At 35.4% G+C, this 18,700-nt stretch overlaps 3 protein-coding genes and 1 non-coding gene across 4 annotated transcripts in view; 1 reads left to right on the top strand and 3 right to left on the bottom strand.

The window, feature by feature from the left end:
- Nucleotides 1–18,700, bottom strand: part of LOC125841908 (putative F-box protein At5g55150) — a 29,690-nt gene that overhangs the window by 8,092 nt on the left and 2,898 nt on the right. The gene's annotated exons all lie outside the window — the stretch shown is intronic.
- Nucleotides 33–2,441, top strand: LOC125841914 (uncharacterized). The gene is made up of 2 exons (XM_049521106.1): nt 33–1,228; nt 2,289–2,441. Exons 1-2 carry the CDS (start codon nt 929–931, stop codon nt 2,439–2,441), a joined length of 453 nt encoding a protein of 150 aa, XP_049377063.1. The 5' UTR covers nt 33–928.
- LOC125841915 (uncharacterized) lies at nt 7,021–7,919 on the bottom strand. The gene has a single exon (XM_049521107.1). It carries the CDS (start codon nt 7,520–7,522, stop codon nt 7,106–7,108), a length of 417 nt encoding a protein of 138 aa, XP_049377064.1. The 5' UTR covers nt 7,523–7,919; the 3' UTR covers nt 7,021–7,105.
- On the bottom strand, nt 10,626–10,698 carry TRNAA-UGC (transfer RNA alanine (anticodon UGC)). The gene has a single exon. It is a non-coding gene; the product is annotated as a tRNA-Ala (tRNA).

Below are 18,700 nucleotides of genomic sequence, written 5' to 3' on the forward strand. Positions count from 1 at the left end.
CTTTCAAACACTTCTCTCATTGGAAGCTCCGCTACCTCTCAGTGTTCGACCTCCCGGCGAACACTGATGTGGAGCTCCGCCCTCTCAACGCCCGTCATCTCCGGTGAAACTCCGGTGTTCTAGCTCCCGAAGAAAACTGATAGGGAGCTCCGCCCTCTCAACGCCTGTCATCTCCGGTGAAACTCCGGTGTTCGAGCTCCCGGCGAACACTGATAGAGAGCTCCGCCGTCTCCGCTGAAAAGCTTGGTTGATGAACAATCACCAGTTTGCTTGTCCAACTCATCTTTGTTCATCGGGAGTTCAATTCACATGAATTAGGTATTTTCCATCCATTTGCCTGATTTTATTAAATCCTTTCGTTAGCTAGGGGGATTGAAAATGAGAAAAATGAATGATTGGTCGGATTTTAACGTGAATTGATGGTTATAATTGTTAGATGTATAGATCTAATTGGGAATTACCTTAATTTTCTCATTGTGGCACTCTGTAGCCACCAAGGACAATTTTAATAGTAAGTTGCTTAGGTTCCATAGCTTATGGTGGCTGTGGAATGGAATGATAACAAATGTAGGAAATTCTTAGTCTTTACAATAGCATGATTTGAAGAAGAGGATTTCGGGAGCCCTGGAAAATGATGTATGGAGTCTATGTGATGGGTTATCAGAGTCGGAAAAGAGGTGAAATTGGTCTGTTATCCATTGTCCGGTGTTCAAATACAATTGCCACATCAAAATGCCACCGAACATTATCAATCCATCAAGGCTTTACAACCATGGACCTTTATACATAAAGCAGTTCTGACAGCTAATTCTTATTGATACGCCTGATTACATTCTCATGGTAATTAAGGGAAAATGTCCAGTCGCTCAGTTTGCAGGAGATTTTTTATGGATCAGGAATAAAAAGTTGACCTATCAAGGACATATCAATGATGTGTTATATTTCAGTGGCAACTTTTATGCAACCAGTTATAGCGGCTAGGGATTTAGGGGACAGATTTTTTCTTGGGTGTAATGCTTCTCTTTGGGTCCAACCTTCTCAACTTCCGGGAATCAAGCCCGATCATATTTATATTACAGATGATTGTTTGGGTGCATACCTCCAGTTTAAAGAAGGTGGCGGCTTGGACATGGGGGTGTTGAACTTAGCAGATGGCAGTATCCAGCCACATTATATGGTGTTTCCCTCAGCCGCGTCTGTCCTCCAATTTGGGTCACACCAAATCCTTGTTGAGTGAGCCATTTTTCTACATTTACTCTTTTTGTGATTCTATATGCTCTTGTGTTTACACCGGAAGTCAACTAGATTTTTTTAAATAGTATTCACAACATGTCATTTATCTTCAGACTTGGCTGATGCATCTTTTTGGTTTTCATATAATTGGACAAAGGTTCTCTCACTAGTTGTTAGCTTGCTTCAAGGTATGTTGTGTTGGATTGCTGAAGGATTTATCAAAGAAAATGTAATTTTCCTTAGTGTTTTCTTTAGGAAGTTTCTACTCATTAATGAAATGTGAACATCTTTAACAGATTTGTAAATAAATTTTCTTTTTGAATATAATGGAACTTTCTGATGTCTGAGTGGATTACTTGGAAGCCTCTTAGGAGGATCAACTTTTCTATGATGCCGTTAAGATTAGGAAAAAATGATGACAAATATACTGATGGAGAAACAATTAAATGCAAGAAGTAGATTGTTTACTTTTGTTATGGACCCTTAATGCTGTGTGACTTGAGACTAAATTGTTTGGTTCTCTTTTATTGCATGCTAAGTTTTGTTTGAAGTGATGATATCCACACTTGTATAGTGATATGGTTTTATCATTATTATGTTTCTTGTTGTTTCTCTGTTATGTTAACCCTCTATACATAGCATATCCTACCTTATTGGACTGGTTAAGTCACGGTACTTAGAAAATAACAGGCTAGCAAATATATATGTAAACATACTTGGTATAAATCTTGTTTATCATGTTTGTTGAGTTTAGAACAGGTACTTGGTAGTTGAATAATTTATTCCACTATTTGGTTAACCATGTAAAGATTTTGGCTGTTTGCATGTGTCTTGTCGGCAATTTTGCATGTTTAACTCCCCATGAACATGAGAAGTTTTGTAAACTGGAATTTCTAATCTGTAATTTGAGTAAATCCATGGAATCTGAAACTTTGAAGTTCAAAACACACTCTTCAGAATAGGATATGAGGAAATATTACTCTTTTAACTGCTGTGTCCCATTTACTCTTGATATAGCTTTTGGCTGTTTATTTACCATCACACTTCCTTGACAGGCATCCTTTGATCCATCAAATCCAGTTACATCTGTTGATATTCATAAGATTTTTGAGAATCGTTCCCAGAAGCACATGCGTTTGAAGGCAGCTGGTGCACTAAAGCTCTCGCTATGCGCAGGGTTTGGGGAAGGGCCGAACCACAAGGGTTAGAAGCAAGAAGCACAAACTTATGACTCAAGTTATCATGGATATTCAAGAATGCAGCATAATTTGCAGCTACACATATAGCGTAAGTTAGTTTTGTTGTTTATTGCTGAGGCATGCTGTATTTTAATTGATATATGTATAAGATGGAATTGTTGCTATTGCTCAACTACTATCTAACTTTAGCTTATCATCTTGTGTTAGATATTGTGAGACAATGTGATCATGATACTGTTGAAGCTCAAAGGACTCCTTTGAGTTATCAATAGTATTCGTCGGATCGAAATTCCCATTCCTCTTATTTCCTCTTTACAATTAGAAGGTCCGTGTTCAAGCTTCGAGAAAGGGGATTTCTTGTAGTAACTTGTATTACTAATGGGCATGTTCAAGGTAGTGATAATGAAGGGGGAAGAAATAGAGCGATATGCAAATTAATTTGAGATTAAGATGTATGTTGTTGTTTTACGAAATGAATGATGATAAGCATGTGCTTCACAAACAAGTCATACCTACAAGTAATCTCTATCCAATGACTATAAAGTGGGAAGGAAAAGGTAGAAGAAAGAGAAACTAATGAATTTTTCCTAGTAGAAATATATCAAGATACTATTACAACCAATACATTAATATTTGCAATTGTTTCAAATTTTTGCTGCATTGCTTTTCGTATGAAAAATATGTGAATGAAAATAATGATTAAAGGGCTCTGTATAGCTAAAACATTTTTTATTCTAAATCATAACTCACCAAAATAGTCATATTTCGAGTTGATGTTCTGTCATCAGAAAATCATAAACTAAGGGATCATTTGGATGCTGGTTAGGAAGTTGAATTAGGCATGTTTTAAAACTAGCATAATTAGTACTATGTTTGGTAGCATTTTGTTTGCTATGTATTAAATTTAGCACACCAAGTATGGTGTTTAGTTACCTAAAAGTAATTGATTCAAATAAATTAAGTTTAGAACGGGATATAAAACTCTATCATAAGCAGAAAAAGGAGAATAAATAAGAATAAATATCCGGGAAGCAGGAAATATCGGAACCAAAAAGGTAGGTATATGTACTAATTAATGAGAAATAGAAACTTGACCTAATTTAGTCACTCATTTGGACAACTCAAACTAAAATCTAAAAAGATGAAACTTTTTATTTATGATAATTAGAACAAGTATATACTATGCATATTTAAATACCATTTTGAAGTCTTTTTTAGTATACAAATTTATAATTTTCCCATATAGCGACATAATAATGCATTCAATCTTCTTTCCATATCATCACCTTTTTATTTCAAGCTACAATTCATTTTAATTTTTCAACAACGGTCTTCTTGTAACCATTAAAAAACTACTATACGTATCACATTGTTACAATTAACATTTAGAAAAGTAATTTCCTTAGCATATGGTGGTCAGTGTGGAAGGAAAGAAATGGGAGATGTTTTGAAGATAGATCTAATTCCATTCACAAAGTAAAATGGAATTGTTTGGTATCTTTACTTTTTTGGTGTAAACAACTCTGCATAGAAGATGTAGATCAAATTATAGAATTAATAGGGAGCTTGTAATTTCGCTTAGGGCTGTAAATTTTGAAGGTGGCCAGCATGTCCTTAATGCTAAAGAATACAACTTTACCAATGTTCAAAAAAAAAAAAAAAAGTAATTTCCTTATATAGTCGTGACATTAGGAATAGTAAACAATTTTCAAATTTTAAGGTTTTAGTTAAATGACACTAGAATTTTGTCTTATATTTTAGAACTTTGGATTAAACTATTTGAATTTTCGTATCTACCAGTAATTGTTGTAGTTGTATTGAATGTTGTATGAAGTTGTAAATAAGTTGTGCATTGTATAAGTAGTTCTATAAAAAATGTTTTTAAGATGTATGCTTTAGCATGTTTGAAGAATAACATTTTAATACAAATTTTATACATACTTTATAGATTTTGTATAAGTTTTGAAACAAGAGTTATACAGATATATACATATTGCTTACAATATGTATAGTATTTTTTCAGAAACCAACATTAACTTCATACAAAATTTATACAATTATAGACATACTTCTCACAGAATCTGCATGAACTTGTGAGCGAGATTTGAAGCCTGATTTCGCTGATGTCTTGAAAGAGAACTCCTTTTATGTTTGGTAAAACGGAAAAATACTGCGACTTTTGGTAATATGAGGTCTAATTTCAAAATCCAAAACCAGATCAGGTTGGGGAAAGAAAATGTGTCCAAACCAGAAATCGTAAATGCTATAAAACCTCGTGCATCCATCCTTGTTATTGGTAGGTCATCTCGATTGTTCGACAAGCTGATAGTGGCTGTTTAAGCTATTAAATTTGTTTTGGGTAAATCTTCTTTGCGGCCTTTGTATGTATTTTCAGATTCCTCTTTGACTATTATAGCTCCCAGTGCTCTTTTGATATTGGTTTTTGAAGAATTACTTAATTGGTGGCAGTGAAGCTGTAGCTTTTTAGAACCTTATGGTTTATTATTTCCTGAGGAATTTGTCAAGCAGCAGTATAAATTGTCACTGTTGGAGAGTGAAGTTAATGTTTTTGCAATTATTTGAGGAATTGGACACCATATTAGTAAAAGTTGCCATCTTTATTTAGAATCCTCTTGTATGAATTCCGGTTTTCTCATTGATTATATTTACTCCTATGATTTGGCGTTGTAGTTCAATGAACTAGGATCAACCTTGTAAGTTTGGTGAATGGTGGGAAAAAAAGGAGCATTGTAGTATGGGTGTTAGAATTGACTTCTTCTCTGAAGCTATATCTTGATGTTTTGAAACAACATTAAGATAGATATATTTGTATTCATTGTGATTAGTTTCTGGATTGTAACAAATGACATGTGTGCTTAGTGATCATATCTTTTGGTTGTTATCCTAAGTTTGTGTGATACTGTGAAAGTTTTATGGTTATTGTTTTGTTCTAATATTATATATCGCATTCCTTATTGATGTTTCAGATTGTAAATGGCTGGTTGCTCGGAGCTTCCACAGGATTTGCTGAGGTTGATAGCTCATTGTCTCGCTACATATACAGATCAAGTCCAGTTCACATGTGTTTGAACTTCATGGAGGTCAGTATTACCAACTATTTCTAGTATTAAGGGAGTTCAGCCATGGTTGCTGCTGCCTCATGACGATAGTAAAAATGAAAAATATGAAAAGTTTCTTATTAGCATATATGAAAGAAGAGTAGTTCACTATCTTGAGATTCCGGAGGTCCTTGGTAAGAAGGAGTTTCACTGTTCTCCCATGGATGGTTAGTTTCTAATTTTCTATTGAAAAAGACTCCTAAAATCTGTCTAACCTAATCATTAGGGTTGAAATCACCCTTCCACCGAGGTATAAGTACCCCGATGTGAGAAAGTATTGTGCTAAGAAGCTTGAAACTGAATATTTGCTTGAAGTCCATAATGGACAGACTTTATTCCTTCCAGTGATCTGGAAACACACCTTTTATTCAAAGTTGTCCTATCTTCATGTCCTGCCTCTAGCAAAGTTAACTCTTTGTTTGTCGCCATCTATGGTGGTAATTATAACTTGGCCTACTTAAACTTGGAAATAAAAGTTGGATATCCATTTCCAAAACAGGATACCATGATGCCATCTTTTATCACTGCCAGAAAAAATGCCTTTAATGACAATTATTTAGTGGCAATCAATTAAATGCCAGTAATTTATTTCATTTATGCAATAATTTGCAGCAATTAGACATTTGCAGGGAATAAAGACCTTTTCACTGGCCATTGACGAGAATAGCCACAAAAAGTTTGTCCTAAATAGAGTAATACAAATAATTGAAAGCGAGATTTTCCTAATTTTATCTCCCCTCCACCTTTTTGTATATTCCCTCCCTCTCCTCATTTTCCTCCTTGTAAACCTAGAACAGACGGAAACCCAAAATCCTTGTTGCTTGTTCTCTGATTTTTCAGTATATCTGCAATTTTTTCATCAGGAATTTCTGATTTGTGGTGGATTTTAGATATTCTGGATGGGAACGATGCATAAGAGGAAGGTGAACTTGTTTGATGTGTGGATGACTCGTTGGCATCATCAAAGAAAGCCAATGGAAGCTTAAGTAAACAACATGACGCCTTCGATCAACAAGTTAAACGAAATGCCTTACAAAGATTCTATGAGATTTTGGGGAAGAGGAAGACTCTTCCGTTATGGCATCAAAAAGAGTAGTTCTCCATCACCGGTTGTCGTCACCAGGTAATTCAAATCACCTCTCCCTCAGTCAATCTATCTCTATCTCCTCCCTCTGTTTTGATTTTCTTTATTGTTGATGGCTCCTTTCTTTCTTGGCCATCAACCTTTCCTCTCGTCAATTTCTCTATCGCTGGCTTACTTACTCAAGTCATAGGTCTGGTGTTGTTTTTCTCCCTTTTTGTTGATTTTCTATTTCTAATTAATTTTTGTGCATCTAGTGGTCTGCTTTAGATTATGTTCAATTTCTTTAATGACTTTTATAATACAAGTACCATGCTGCATATAGTTGTATGTTGTGTGGTTGAGATGGAATAACTCTGACTCCTATCCCATAACAAATCCGCAGGTCTCCTAAAACCGAGGAACTGGTAGTGTCCCTCAATGACCATGACCGCAGGGTCAGATATATGAGAAGAGGATTAGCTGATAGATGTTCATCGTTCTGAAGTCTTGTTGGGTCTATAATGTTCGGTGTTATTCTGATGTGGCAACTGGATTTGAACACCGGATAATGGATGCAACAGACTGATTTCACCCTCTTCTCCAACTGTGATAAGCCATCCCATCGACTCCATACATCGTTTTCCACTGGCTCCCGGAATACTCTTCTTCATAATCATGCCATTATTCAGACTGAAGAATTTTCCATATGTTTTATCATCCTCTTCCTCAGCTAGCATTAGCCATGGAACCCTTGGCAAATTACTATTAAAATTATCCTTGGTTGCCACAGAGTGCCACAATCTGCGAACAGTGTGGAAATTAAGGTAATTCTCAATCAGCTTTATTCGTCTAACAATTACAACCAACAATTCACGGTTAAGCTCCGACCAATCAGCCATTGTTCTCATTTTCAAGCCCTAGCTACCGAAAGGATTTAATAATATTGGGGCAAATGGTAGGAAAATACCTAATTTATGTGAATCGAGCTCCCGGCAAACACTGATAAGATGGAGAAGCACACTGCTGCTTCTTCATCAACCTACTTTTTCAGCAGCAACAGGCGAAGTTCCCGTGAACACTGATAAGCAGCACACTGTGAGAGTCGTGTTTGGTAGAATATCAAGCAATTTTCAGAAGTTTTTCTTTTGCTTTTTTTAGACTAGATTGTTGAGAAAATGATCTTTAATGTATGAAGGGATTCTGGCCAAAATTATCCCTTTTGGTGTTGGCTTAACTTTGTCTTTTTTTTTTTTAATATAATCGTGAGTACTATTTGTCCTTTTTCACCTACCAAATGTGTCAATTTTCTTCCTTTGTTCAAATTATAAACTATGTTGGTTTGTTTGCCTTTTAGTCAACAATTGAGATTATTAATTTGACTCCTTTTTTTTTTAGTTCCTAAGCAAATCTACAGTAACAAATGGTATTAAAATTTTGTAGAAATGAAATGGTAAAACTGAGAGTAAATATCAGCATTTCATCATTAGCTCGGGTAGTCTCTGTTTCTGGTGTTTTAGTCTCCTTTCAATGGCGCTCCTGAAAGCAAAAAAAAATAAAAAACATTTCAATGGCAACAAGTTCGTTTGTTATGGCCAGCATTATGGCAAAGTTTGTCTCCTTTTCAGTTGAGTTCTTCTCAGCCAAATTACATCTTAACCATGGTGTAAAGCGATCACGATAAATATAGAACTCAACAAGGTTGTGGTGGAATCTCCTTGAGGAATTTTGTGTGTTTTCTGAAAGATGAATTTGTATGTGTCTAATCTAATAAATTAACCTTTACTTGAATGAAACGATATTTTTGGTTTTTATACTAGGAATTAAAAGTAACAAGTAACTTAAAGCAATAATTAACTATGAACAGTAAGCAATAATTTGTTCTTTCACATGGAAAATTTGAGGGATGGGGAATTAATTCCTTTCTCCGGAATATATATATAAAAAATGAAGTGATTATCTTAGTGTTAAATCTTAAAGATACCACTGTAAATTAAGTTTAATCAACCACGTAAGCTATATAAAACATTAAAAATGAGAGTGAAATCTTTCGAGCATAATAAAATCTTATCTGATGAAAAGAAAGTCAATTTTTTTAATACCTTCAATGAAAACTCCTTACGAAGTGGTCAGTTAAATTTAACAAATCTTTTGACTTGTACTTTTACCTTGAGTTGTTAGACATATAAATCTGATTGAAGACTACCTTAATTTCCGCATTGTATGCAAATCGTGTCACTCTATGGCTAATGCTAGCTGAGGAAGAGGACAAAAACATATAGAAGATTCTTCAGTCTCTATTATGGGATGATTTTGAAGAAGAGGATTCCAGAAGCCAGAGGAAAACAATGTATGTCTAAGGATAAAAACCTACAGAATGAAAAAACCTGATTACTAAACATTTGATTATGATCAATTCAAAGAACCTACAGAATGAAAAAACCTTCGGGAAGAAGACTGGGCACCACCAGATAACTCCTACAGAGTAATCAAACCCATGGCTTTGAGAGAGAGGAGTAATGACTCCATGCTTATGTCAACCAGCCTCTTGAGAGTTAGACGCTGTCCACGGTGCAACAAAAAAAACAGACAATACAAACCAGAAGACTTAATAGCATGCACAAATCTAATAGCTGCTGTATTCTACACGCAACACCATCGTTTTAATCCCTCTTAAACAAAGCCAGCAACCAAATGGGCTAAGCCTGCACCTTCTGCATTTTGAAGGGAGTACATGTTCTTTGCCAATCTGACTTTGTTAAGTTCAATATATAACTTGAATATCTGGTCGAGTCTGTGAGCTAATCTGGAACTTCACAATTGGTAAAAGGGGCAGACACTGCCTTCAGAAAAAGTAAGTTATGCTCGCATAAGGGGGAACTTGTCATATGCAGCTTCAGCCTAGTAAAAAGACTGCAATTTAGACTTTCACAACCCCCAGGTTACAAATGTCAAATGTGTGAGGTCCCAACTTCAGACAGGCAATACATTAACTCGATACCACAATATCTGAAAAGATACATCGACAAAATATGAATTTACTTGCTCGTATGTGTTGGGGTTAAAATTCCTGAGAATCTTCAGGTGATTGAATCTTTTAAGAGAAATGACCTAACAAGAAGATTACATAATTTATCACCTTTAGAAAGATATGGAATATGTTTTAGAATAATATTAGCATGTACTCTTATCTGTTCTTAAATAAACATGAACTTTGCACTCCAAACTACTATATTTTAGATATTTCTATAGTTCAATTGAGGTAAATTAATAATTTACCGAGAGACCAATTATGCAACAGATATTTAGTATTTGAGACTTCAGGTAATTGAATCTACTAAAGGAGCTTATTTTTTTGACACTTTAAAGGAGCTTATTATTAAGAGGTGGTTTTTCTTTTTTCTTTTTCTTTCAATCAGGGTAATCTGATATTTTTGGCCATGAAAGCAACTCATGGATGATGACAAATCATATGATAGGTGAAAATCAATCCATGAAACCAGGAGAATCTTAATAGTTTAGTTGGTTGGCTACCTGAACTCCCACTTTGTTGGTGAGGATTAGATTCCCATATTGTAATCCCCTCCCCATTACACACACATCAGATCACTGTGGTCAGATATAAACTTAGCTGCTTGCATCACAATATCCAAAAATACCAGATTATTTAAAGTAACAGCACCTTGAGAATTTTACCAGAATGAGAGTATCTGCAAAGACCTGCTCTAAGGTCCAAACGATGGGATGGTACAGGGGACATAATACTGTCATCTACCAGTACAAGAGAGAGGAAGTTTGATTGATAAGGGCATTCTGTGAATGGAGGAATTGGCACAATAGCAATTTTCTGAAAAGGATCAGGTAGGAGAAAAAACATATAAGAAAATGAAAAGTATCTACTGAAATTTAATAAACAACATACCATGTGAAATTCCATGAGTAGGATCTTGGGAGGGTCGAATGTACCCAGACCTTACCCCTACCTTGTGGAGATAGAGACGAAACGAAAGTGAATGGAGATGCGGGGGATCGAACCCCGTGCCTCTCGCATGCAAAGCGAGCGCTCTACCATTTGAGCTACATCCCCTATTATCTATTGAATTTAATAAACTTCAACAAATCAGCAGCCACGAAAACACAAACAATATTTTCAAATCCAAGAGAAATGAAACTTGCTGCCAAAGGAGCAATAATGAGTAGTCTCCCACATATACATATTTTTGTCCTCCAAATTGTACTCCAACATAATTATTACAAATCCACCAAAGAACGACACATATGCTATAGAAGGGAATAAAATGGCAAAATTTCTGTTTAGAATTATAAAGCAGTGGAATTTCCTGAGTAAATAGCAAAGTGTTACAACCCTCGCTAAACATTCCATCTCAACCACATAACATAAAACTATATACACATAGTTTGGTACTTGTAATATAAGAATCATTAAAGAAAGTGAACATAATCTAAAGCAGATGACTAGATGCACAAAGTATTTATTAAAAACAGAGAATCAATGAAAAAAATGAAACTTTAAAAAGAAAAGGGAGAAAAAGAAAACAAACCTAGGGCTCGGTTATGTAGGCAGAGGACAATTGAAACTAACGAGAGGCAAGGTTGAGAGCTAAGACAGAAAGAGAGCCATCAACAATAAAGAAAAATCAAAACGAAGGGAGAAAAGAAAAAGATAGAGTTAGGGAGAGATGTTTCGGATTACCTGGTGACAACAGCCGGTGATGGAGACATCGTCGCCAATGATTGGATATTAGTCAGCTTGAGAACTCCTCTTTTTGATGAGAGTCTTCCTCTTCTCCAAATGCTTGGATCCCTCAATTCCGGAGGAACTACCAAAATTGGGAACTACAAGACGTTTACTGCAGAGACTAGGTGTGTTGTTCAGATCAATGATCAATCACCTGACAGACTCATTTAGGGGGATAAAGCAGTTGGTGAATATTCTGTGAAGGCCGCATACCATTCACTATGTGCTCAAAATGAAATGCTAGTTAATTGGCCATGGAAGCTAATCTAGAAAACCAAGTTACCCCCCAAGGTGATTTGTTTTAGCTGGCTAGCCTAGCCCTTCATGAAGCCTCCCTCACCGAAGACGGCCTCATCAGGAGAAAAATCCACATTGTCAACAGATGCTTCGTGTGTCAACAGGCCCTAGAGACCAACATACACCATCTTCTTCATTGTACAGCAGCCACAGGCATATGGAATATGTTCATCTCAGTTTGATCAAAAATGGGTTATGCCAAGTCGCATTAAAGATGCACTGGTTAGCTGGAGCTCGTGGAAGGTCGGAAAACCCATCAGGGAAGTATGGAAGATGATCCCATCTTGCATTTTTTGGTGTGTATGGACAGAAAAAAACAATGGATGCTTTGAAGGCATCTCTTCCCAAGCTACATTCTTAAGTCTATAGTTATAAAAACCCTCTGCAGCCTGTGAAAAAAAGCTGGTAAATTGGAGAAGTCAATACCTATCCTTGGGTGGAAGATTGACACTAATTAATAGTGTGCTTGATGGTATGCCAACCTACATGATGTCTTTATACCCTATGCCAGGGAGTGTTTAAAAGAAGTTAGAATCCATCAGGAGAAACTTTTTATGGCAAGGAAATGGAGAGGGGGGAAAGAAATATCACATGGTGAAATGGGAAGTGGTGATAAACAACAAAAAAGAAGGGGGAATGGGCACAAGGAATCTCAAAGTCCAAAACCAGAGTCTTCTTTTGAAGTGGTTGTGGAGGTTTGCTTCTGTAGAACAAGGTCTGTGGAAAGATGTTATAATCTCCAGATATGCAATGGAGGACTCATGGACTACAAAGGAAGTTAGAAGCCCTTATGGGGTTGGTTTATGGAGAACAATCAGGAATTTGTGACCTAAAATATGGAGAAATTCAAAAATTGATATAGGAAATGGACGGAAGACATTCTTCTGGAATGATGTGTGGGTTGGACACACTCTCTGAAACAGTTGCATCCTGAGATTTATAATCTGAACCAACAGAAGGAAGCAACAGTAGCAGAAGTCAAAGACAACCAAGGATGGAACCTATCTTTTAGGAGAAGGTTGAATGACTGGGAAATAGACAAATTAGCAGATTTTTACGAGTCTTTGGAGCAGGCAAGTAACCTTGACACAAAGGAGGACAGTTTACAATGATTGAGGGCCAACAATGGGAAGTTCACAATAAAATCAGCTTATAGACATTTTGACAGGTCAGCTGAAATGTTGTTACCATGGTCTTGGAAGATGATATGGAAAATTAATGTACCTCACAAGGTGGCTTGTTTCACCTGGTTGGTAGCTAGGGAAGCAGTACTAACTCAGGACAATTTAATGAAAAGGGGAAGACACTTATGCTCCAGGTGTTTTTTTTGTGAAATAGAAACAGAGACAACAAACCATATCTTCCTCCATTGCAGAGTGACAGAGAAATTGTGGCAGGTCTTTTTGAATTTAAGGGGAATCAGCTGGTCCATGCCAAGACACACCTCAGATTTTCTAGCATGCTGGAATAGAGAAGGGAATACATCAGGTCACAAGGAGAGATGAAAGATTGTCCCTGCTTGCATCTGGTGGACAATTTGGAAGGAAAGGAACCAGAGATGCTTCGAAAACAAGNTCTAGCATGCTGGAATAGAGAAGGGAATACATCAAGTCACAAGTAGAGATGAAAGATTGTCCCTGCTTGCATCTGGTGGACAATTTGGAAGGAAAGGAACCAGAGATGCTTCGAAAACAAGAGCATCCCTTTCCAGAGTTTGAAGTTGAACCGTCTTACAACCCCTTATTTTTGGTGTAATCATGTCCTCCCCAAAGAGGTGGAGGCTATTACTCACTTTTTAGATAGTTTATGAGGGGTATTTTTTTTTAAACTAGGAGGGGTATAAATGATAGATCTTTTGGTTTTGCTTACTGTATACTCCTGATGTAATTACTACTGAAATACACCATTGGTGTATTGTTGTCTATAAAATGTTAACTTTCTAAAAAAAAAAAAAAAACCTCTGCAGCTGGAACAATTTTCCCCCTGTCAATTCGCCTTTAACTTTCTTGACCTTCTTACACTTTCTTGATGCCTTCTATGAAATCCATTATCTAATCGAAAAAAAAAAAAACTTCAATATATCAGTGGCCATGAAAGAACAGAAACAGTATTTCATAATCCAAGCAATAATCAGCAGTCACCCACTTATTACATATTCTTGTCCCCCAATTTGAAGGCTTTTGGGTCTACTCCAACATAATTATTACCAAATCCACCAAAGAATGACAGTACACATATTGTAAAAGTGAACAAAAAGGCATAATTTTCATTAGAATTATAAAAGCACTGTCATGTTCTGAGTAAATAGCAAAGTATTACAACCCTCGCTCCACTAAAATATTCGAAGTCACTGAGGCAACGCTAAATATTCCATCTCAACTGCATAACATATAACTATATGCTCATTGTTTAGTACTTGTATTATAAGAATCATTAAAGAAATTGAACATAATCTAAAGCAGACCACTGGCGGAAAATATTACAAAAAATTAAAATAGACAAAATAGGAGAAAAACAAAACAAAACCTAGGACTCGAGTATGTAAGCCGGCAACAATCGAAACTGACGAGAGCAAGGTTCAGAAGAGATAGAGATAGATAGAGTGAGGGAGGGAGAGATGATTGGGGTTACTTGTTGACAATAGTCGGTGATGGAGACGGCATGGTCGGTGATTGGATATTCATCAGCTTGAGAACTCCTCTTTTTTATGCCATACAGGAAGAGTCTTCTTCTTCTACAAAATCTCATTGAATCTCTGAAGTAAGGCTTTTTGTACCACTTGTCGATCGAAGGCATCATGTTTCCACCATTTAAGCTTCCATTGGCTTTCTCCACCACCACCAACGAGTCATCCACCAGATGAAACAAGCTCACCTTCCTCTTAAACATCATAACCCCTCCAGAATATCTAAAATCCACCACAAATCCAAAATCCCTGATGAAACAATTGCAGATACACTGAAAAATCGGATAATAGGAGACTAGGATTTTAGGGTTTTATCTGTTCTAGGTTTACAAGGAAATGTTGAGAGGGAGTAACATACAAAAGGTGGAGGGAAGATAAAACTAGGAACAATTGTTGAGCCCTAGCTAATGTCTAATTGCTGCTAATTGTTTAGCAAAAGGAATAAAATACCAATAAATGATTGATTTCCACTAAATAATTGTCATTAAAGGCATTTCTTTTGGTAGTGATAAAAGATGGCATCGAGGTACCCTGTTTTGGAAATGGATATCCACTTTTTAGCGCAAGTTTGCAGTAGGCCAAGTTATAATTACCACCATAAATGGCAACAAACAAAGAACAGTTGGTAATACTGACCTCCAACAAGTACAAACACATGTAAACCCGACTTGAACAGTACATCTGACAAGATAATGAGCTATTAACCTCAACAAATCCTGTAGAAGCTCCGACCAACCAGCCATTTACAATCTGATACATCAATAGGGAATGAGATATATAATATTAGAGCAAAACAATAACCATACAACTTTGAGATTAAGTATCACACGAACTTAGTATAACTACCAAAAGATATGATTACTAAGCAAAACAATCATCATGTACACATATAAATCTATCTTAATGTTGTTCCAAAATATCAACATATAGCTTCAGTGAAGTCGTTAATTCTAAGAAAATATTGGTACCTGTACTACAATGTTCCTTTTTTCCCACCAATTATTCACCAAATCATAGGAGCAAATATAATCAATGGAAGAAAAAGGAATGCATATAAGAGGATTCAAAATAAAGATGGCAACTTTTACTAATATGGTGTCCGATTACTCAAATAATCACAAAAATAAATAAATTTAACTCTATATTGAAAAAGACTTTAAAATGGTACTCCCTCTGTCCCTAATTACTTGTCCACTTTTCCTTTTATAGTTGTCCCTAATTACTTGTCCATTTTGACAAATCAAGAAAGGACAAAATAATTTTACTTATTACCTCAATTAATTACTTTGAAAAATGTACAATTTCTTGAAAATCTTAAATTTTAATTCATCCACTTCATAATTAAGAGGGGTAATATGGTAAACTCACTATGTCATTAATTGCTTTCTTAATAGGTGTGTCAATTCAAAAGTGGACAACTAATTAGGGACAGAGTGAGTATTTAATTCTATATTATCTATATTTTTCCTAATTATCATATATAAAAGGTTTCATTTTTTAGTTTGTCGTTCAAATGAGTGATTAAATTAGGTTAAGTCTCTATTTCTCATTAATTAGTACATCTACTATCTTGTTGGTTATGATTTTTCTTGTTTCCCGTTAATTTATTTTCCTTTTCCTATTTATGATAGTTCTATATTCCGTTTTAAACTTAATTTTTTGAATCAATTATTTTATATATCCATTAAAAGAAATGTTTGATTGAATTAATCCTTAAAGAATAAATTTATAGCTCTACATCTAAAAAAGTTAAGAGAGTAAATTTAGGCACGATTTAGTTATCCATATATATAGTTATTTGATCTTCTACCCTGCATAAATAATAACATAAATTTCTTTCTTTTCTTTTGATAGGTATCATAAAATTCATTCGAACTTCATATATCAGCTATGTGGGATTGTTTATGCGGAATTGTAAACATGTAACTAATACTATACTTGGTGTAGAATTTTATACATTAACAAACAAAATGATACCAAATATAACACTAATTATGTTGGTTTTAATACATGAATAATTTATCTTGCTAACTAGCAACCAAATGACCCCTTAGTTTGTGATTTTCTGATGGCACACAACATCAACACAGAAAATGACCATTTTAGTGAGTTACGATTTGACAGTAAAAATATGTTAGCTATAGAGAGTCCTTTCATCTTTAATTCATCAATCACATATTTTACATGCACCAAGAAGTTGAAACAATTGCAAATATTAATGTATTGGTTGTAGGAGTATGTTGTATATTTCCACTACGAAAAATTTCTTAGTTTCTTTTACTTTTTCCTTCCCCCTATATATACATTGCATGAGGATTATTGGTAGGTAGAGCCGGCCCAACCAAACTTGTTATTGGGGTAGGGTTGGGATGGGATTTTTCAAGCCCATTTAAAACTAGGGCTTATAAACCCAACTCATATAAGCCCTTGGTCCTTGAGGCTTGACTGGGCCGAGCCAGGGTCGGTCCATGGGCCAAAACTATTTATTTAAGGGTAACTTACGACAATCTCACTAGTATATGAGCTAATTACTTAAATGCATGTTACATTGTAATATTACGAATCTTACCAGATTTTGGTACATCCAGATACATGGACTCAAAATTAGGTTAATTTGTTCTAAATACACTCTATTCAAGTGGATTCAGGTATATCTAGGAAACATAGACAAATCCAGTAGCGCCCTCACCTCCCTTCCATCTCACTCGTCGCACTCTTAGCTCGCTCGCGTATCTAGAATGCATCACACCAGATACATGTATCTTGCGTATCTAGAATCCTAGGTATATGCTAATTACACTAGCTTTTTTGCTAGTGTTATTAAAACAACATTATTATTTGTCATATTTGATTTGAAATTTTTCTCATTTTCTTGATGTTATAGAATTTTAAATTTAAAAAGAAAAAAAAGCTTAAAAAAGGGCTAGCCCGCCCCAACCATCGACACTTCTAGGGTTGGGTTGGATTGAGCATTTTCAGGCGTTTCCAAATGAAGGGTCGCCCCATCCTAGCCCACCAAATTCCCTTGGCCCGCGAGGATTGGGTCGACCCTTTTTGACAACTCTAGTGGTAGGTATGACTTGTTTGTGAAACACATGCTTATCATTATTCATTTGGTAAGACAACAAAAGTTACGTCTCAGTCTCAAACTAATATACATATAGCTCTATTTATGCCCCCTTCACTATAACTACCTTGAACAATACACGTTAGTGATACAAGTTGCTACAAGAAACCCTCTTTCATAAAGCTAAAAGAAGGATCTTGTAATTGTAAAGCGGAACTGAAATTTGATCCAACAGATACTTTTCATAACTAAAAGGAGTTCTTTAAGTATTAACAGTAAAATGATTGCATTGCCTCACAATATCTAACACATTATGATAAGATAAAGTTAGATGGTAATTGAGCAACAGTAACAATTCCCCTTGTACATAAGAGAGGTTAAAATAGGACATGTTTTAGCGATAAGCAACAAAACTAACTTACACTAGATGTGCAGCTGAAATTACGTTACATTCTCGAACATCCAAAAAAACTTGAGTGATAGTCTTGCGCTTCTCGGCAAGATTCTCAAAATCTTGTGAATATCAACAGATGTAACTAGATTTGATGGATCAACACATGCCTGTCAAGAAAGTGCGACGGTAAATAAAAAGCCAAAGCTATATCCAGAATAAATGGGACATAGCAGTTAAAAGAGTAATATCTTCCACATACCCTATTCTGAAGAGTGTATTTTTAAGGTTTCTGATTCATGGAATTACTCAAATTACAGATCAAAAATTCAGGTGTACAAACTTCTCATGTTCATCGGGAGTTAAACATGCAAAAATGTTGACAAGACACATGCAAACAGCCAAAATCTTTAGCATAGTTAACCAAATAGTGGAGGGAACAATTCATGTACTTGTTCTAAACTTAACAAATATGATAAACAAGATTTATAGTTAGTACGTTTACATAAATATTTGCTAGCCTGTTATTTTCTAATTACTGTAACTTTACCAGTTCGATAAGGTAGGATATGTTAACATAACAGAGAAATTACAAGAAGAAAAATAATGATATAACCATATCACTATACAAGTATTGATATCGTCACTTCAAACATAAGTTATCTGCATTAACAGAGTGGTTTTAACAGCACAACATTTACCGTGGGCACTAAGCAGAAAAAGGACCAAACAATTCGTCTCAGGTCACAAAACATTAAGGGTCCAAAATAACTGTAAACAATCTACTTCTTGCATTTAATTGTTTCTCCATAGTATATTCGTCGTCTACTCTTCCTAATCTTGACATCATCGTAGAAATGTTGATCCTCCTAAGAGGCTTCCAAGTAAT

This window comes from Solanum stenotomum, chromosome 10 (assembly GCF_019186545.1).
Source record: "Solanum stenotomum isolate F172 chromosome 10, ASM1918654v1, whole genome shotgun sequence".
NCBI lineage: Eukaryota > Viridiplantae > Streptophyta > Magnoliopsida > Solanales > Solanaceae > Solanum > Solanum stenotomum.

What these genes read in the sequence shown, in the direction of transcription:
- LOC125841914 (XM_049521106.1), top strand. Translation starts at nt 929, where the DNA reads ATGATGTGTTATATTTCAGTGGCAACTTTTATGCAACCAGTTATAGCG. An exon ending in TTGGGTCACACCAAATCCTT is followed by an intron (nt 1,229 to 2,288) that starts GTTGAGTGAGCC and finishes CTTCCTTGACAG; the next exon opens with GCATCCTTTGATCCATCAAA.
- LOC125841915 (XM_049521107.1), bottom strand. Translation starts at nt 7,522, where the DNA reads ATGAGAACAATGGCTGATTGGTCGGAGCTTAACCGTGAATTGTTGGTT.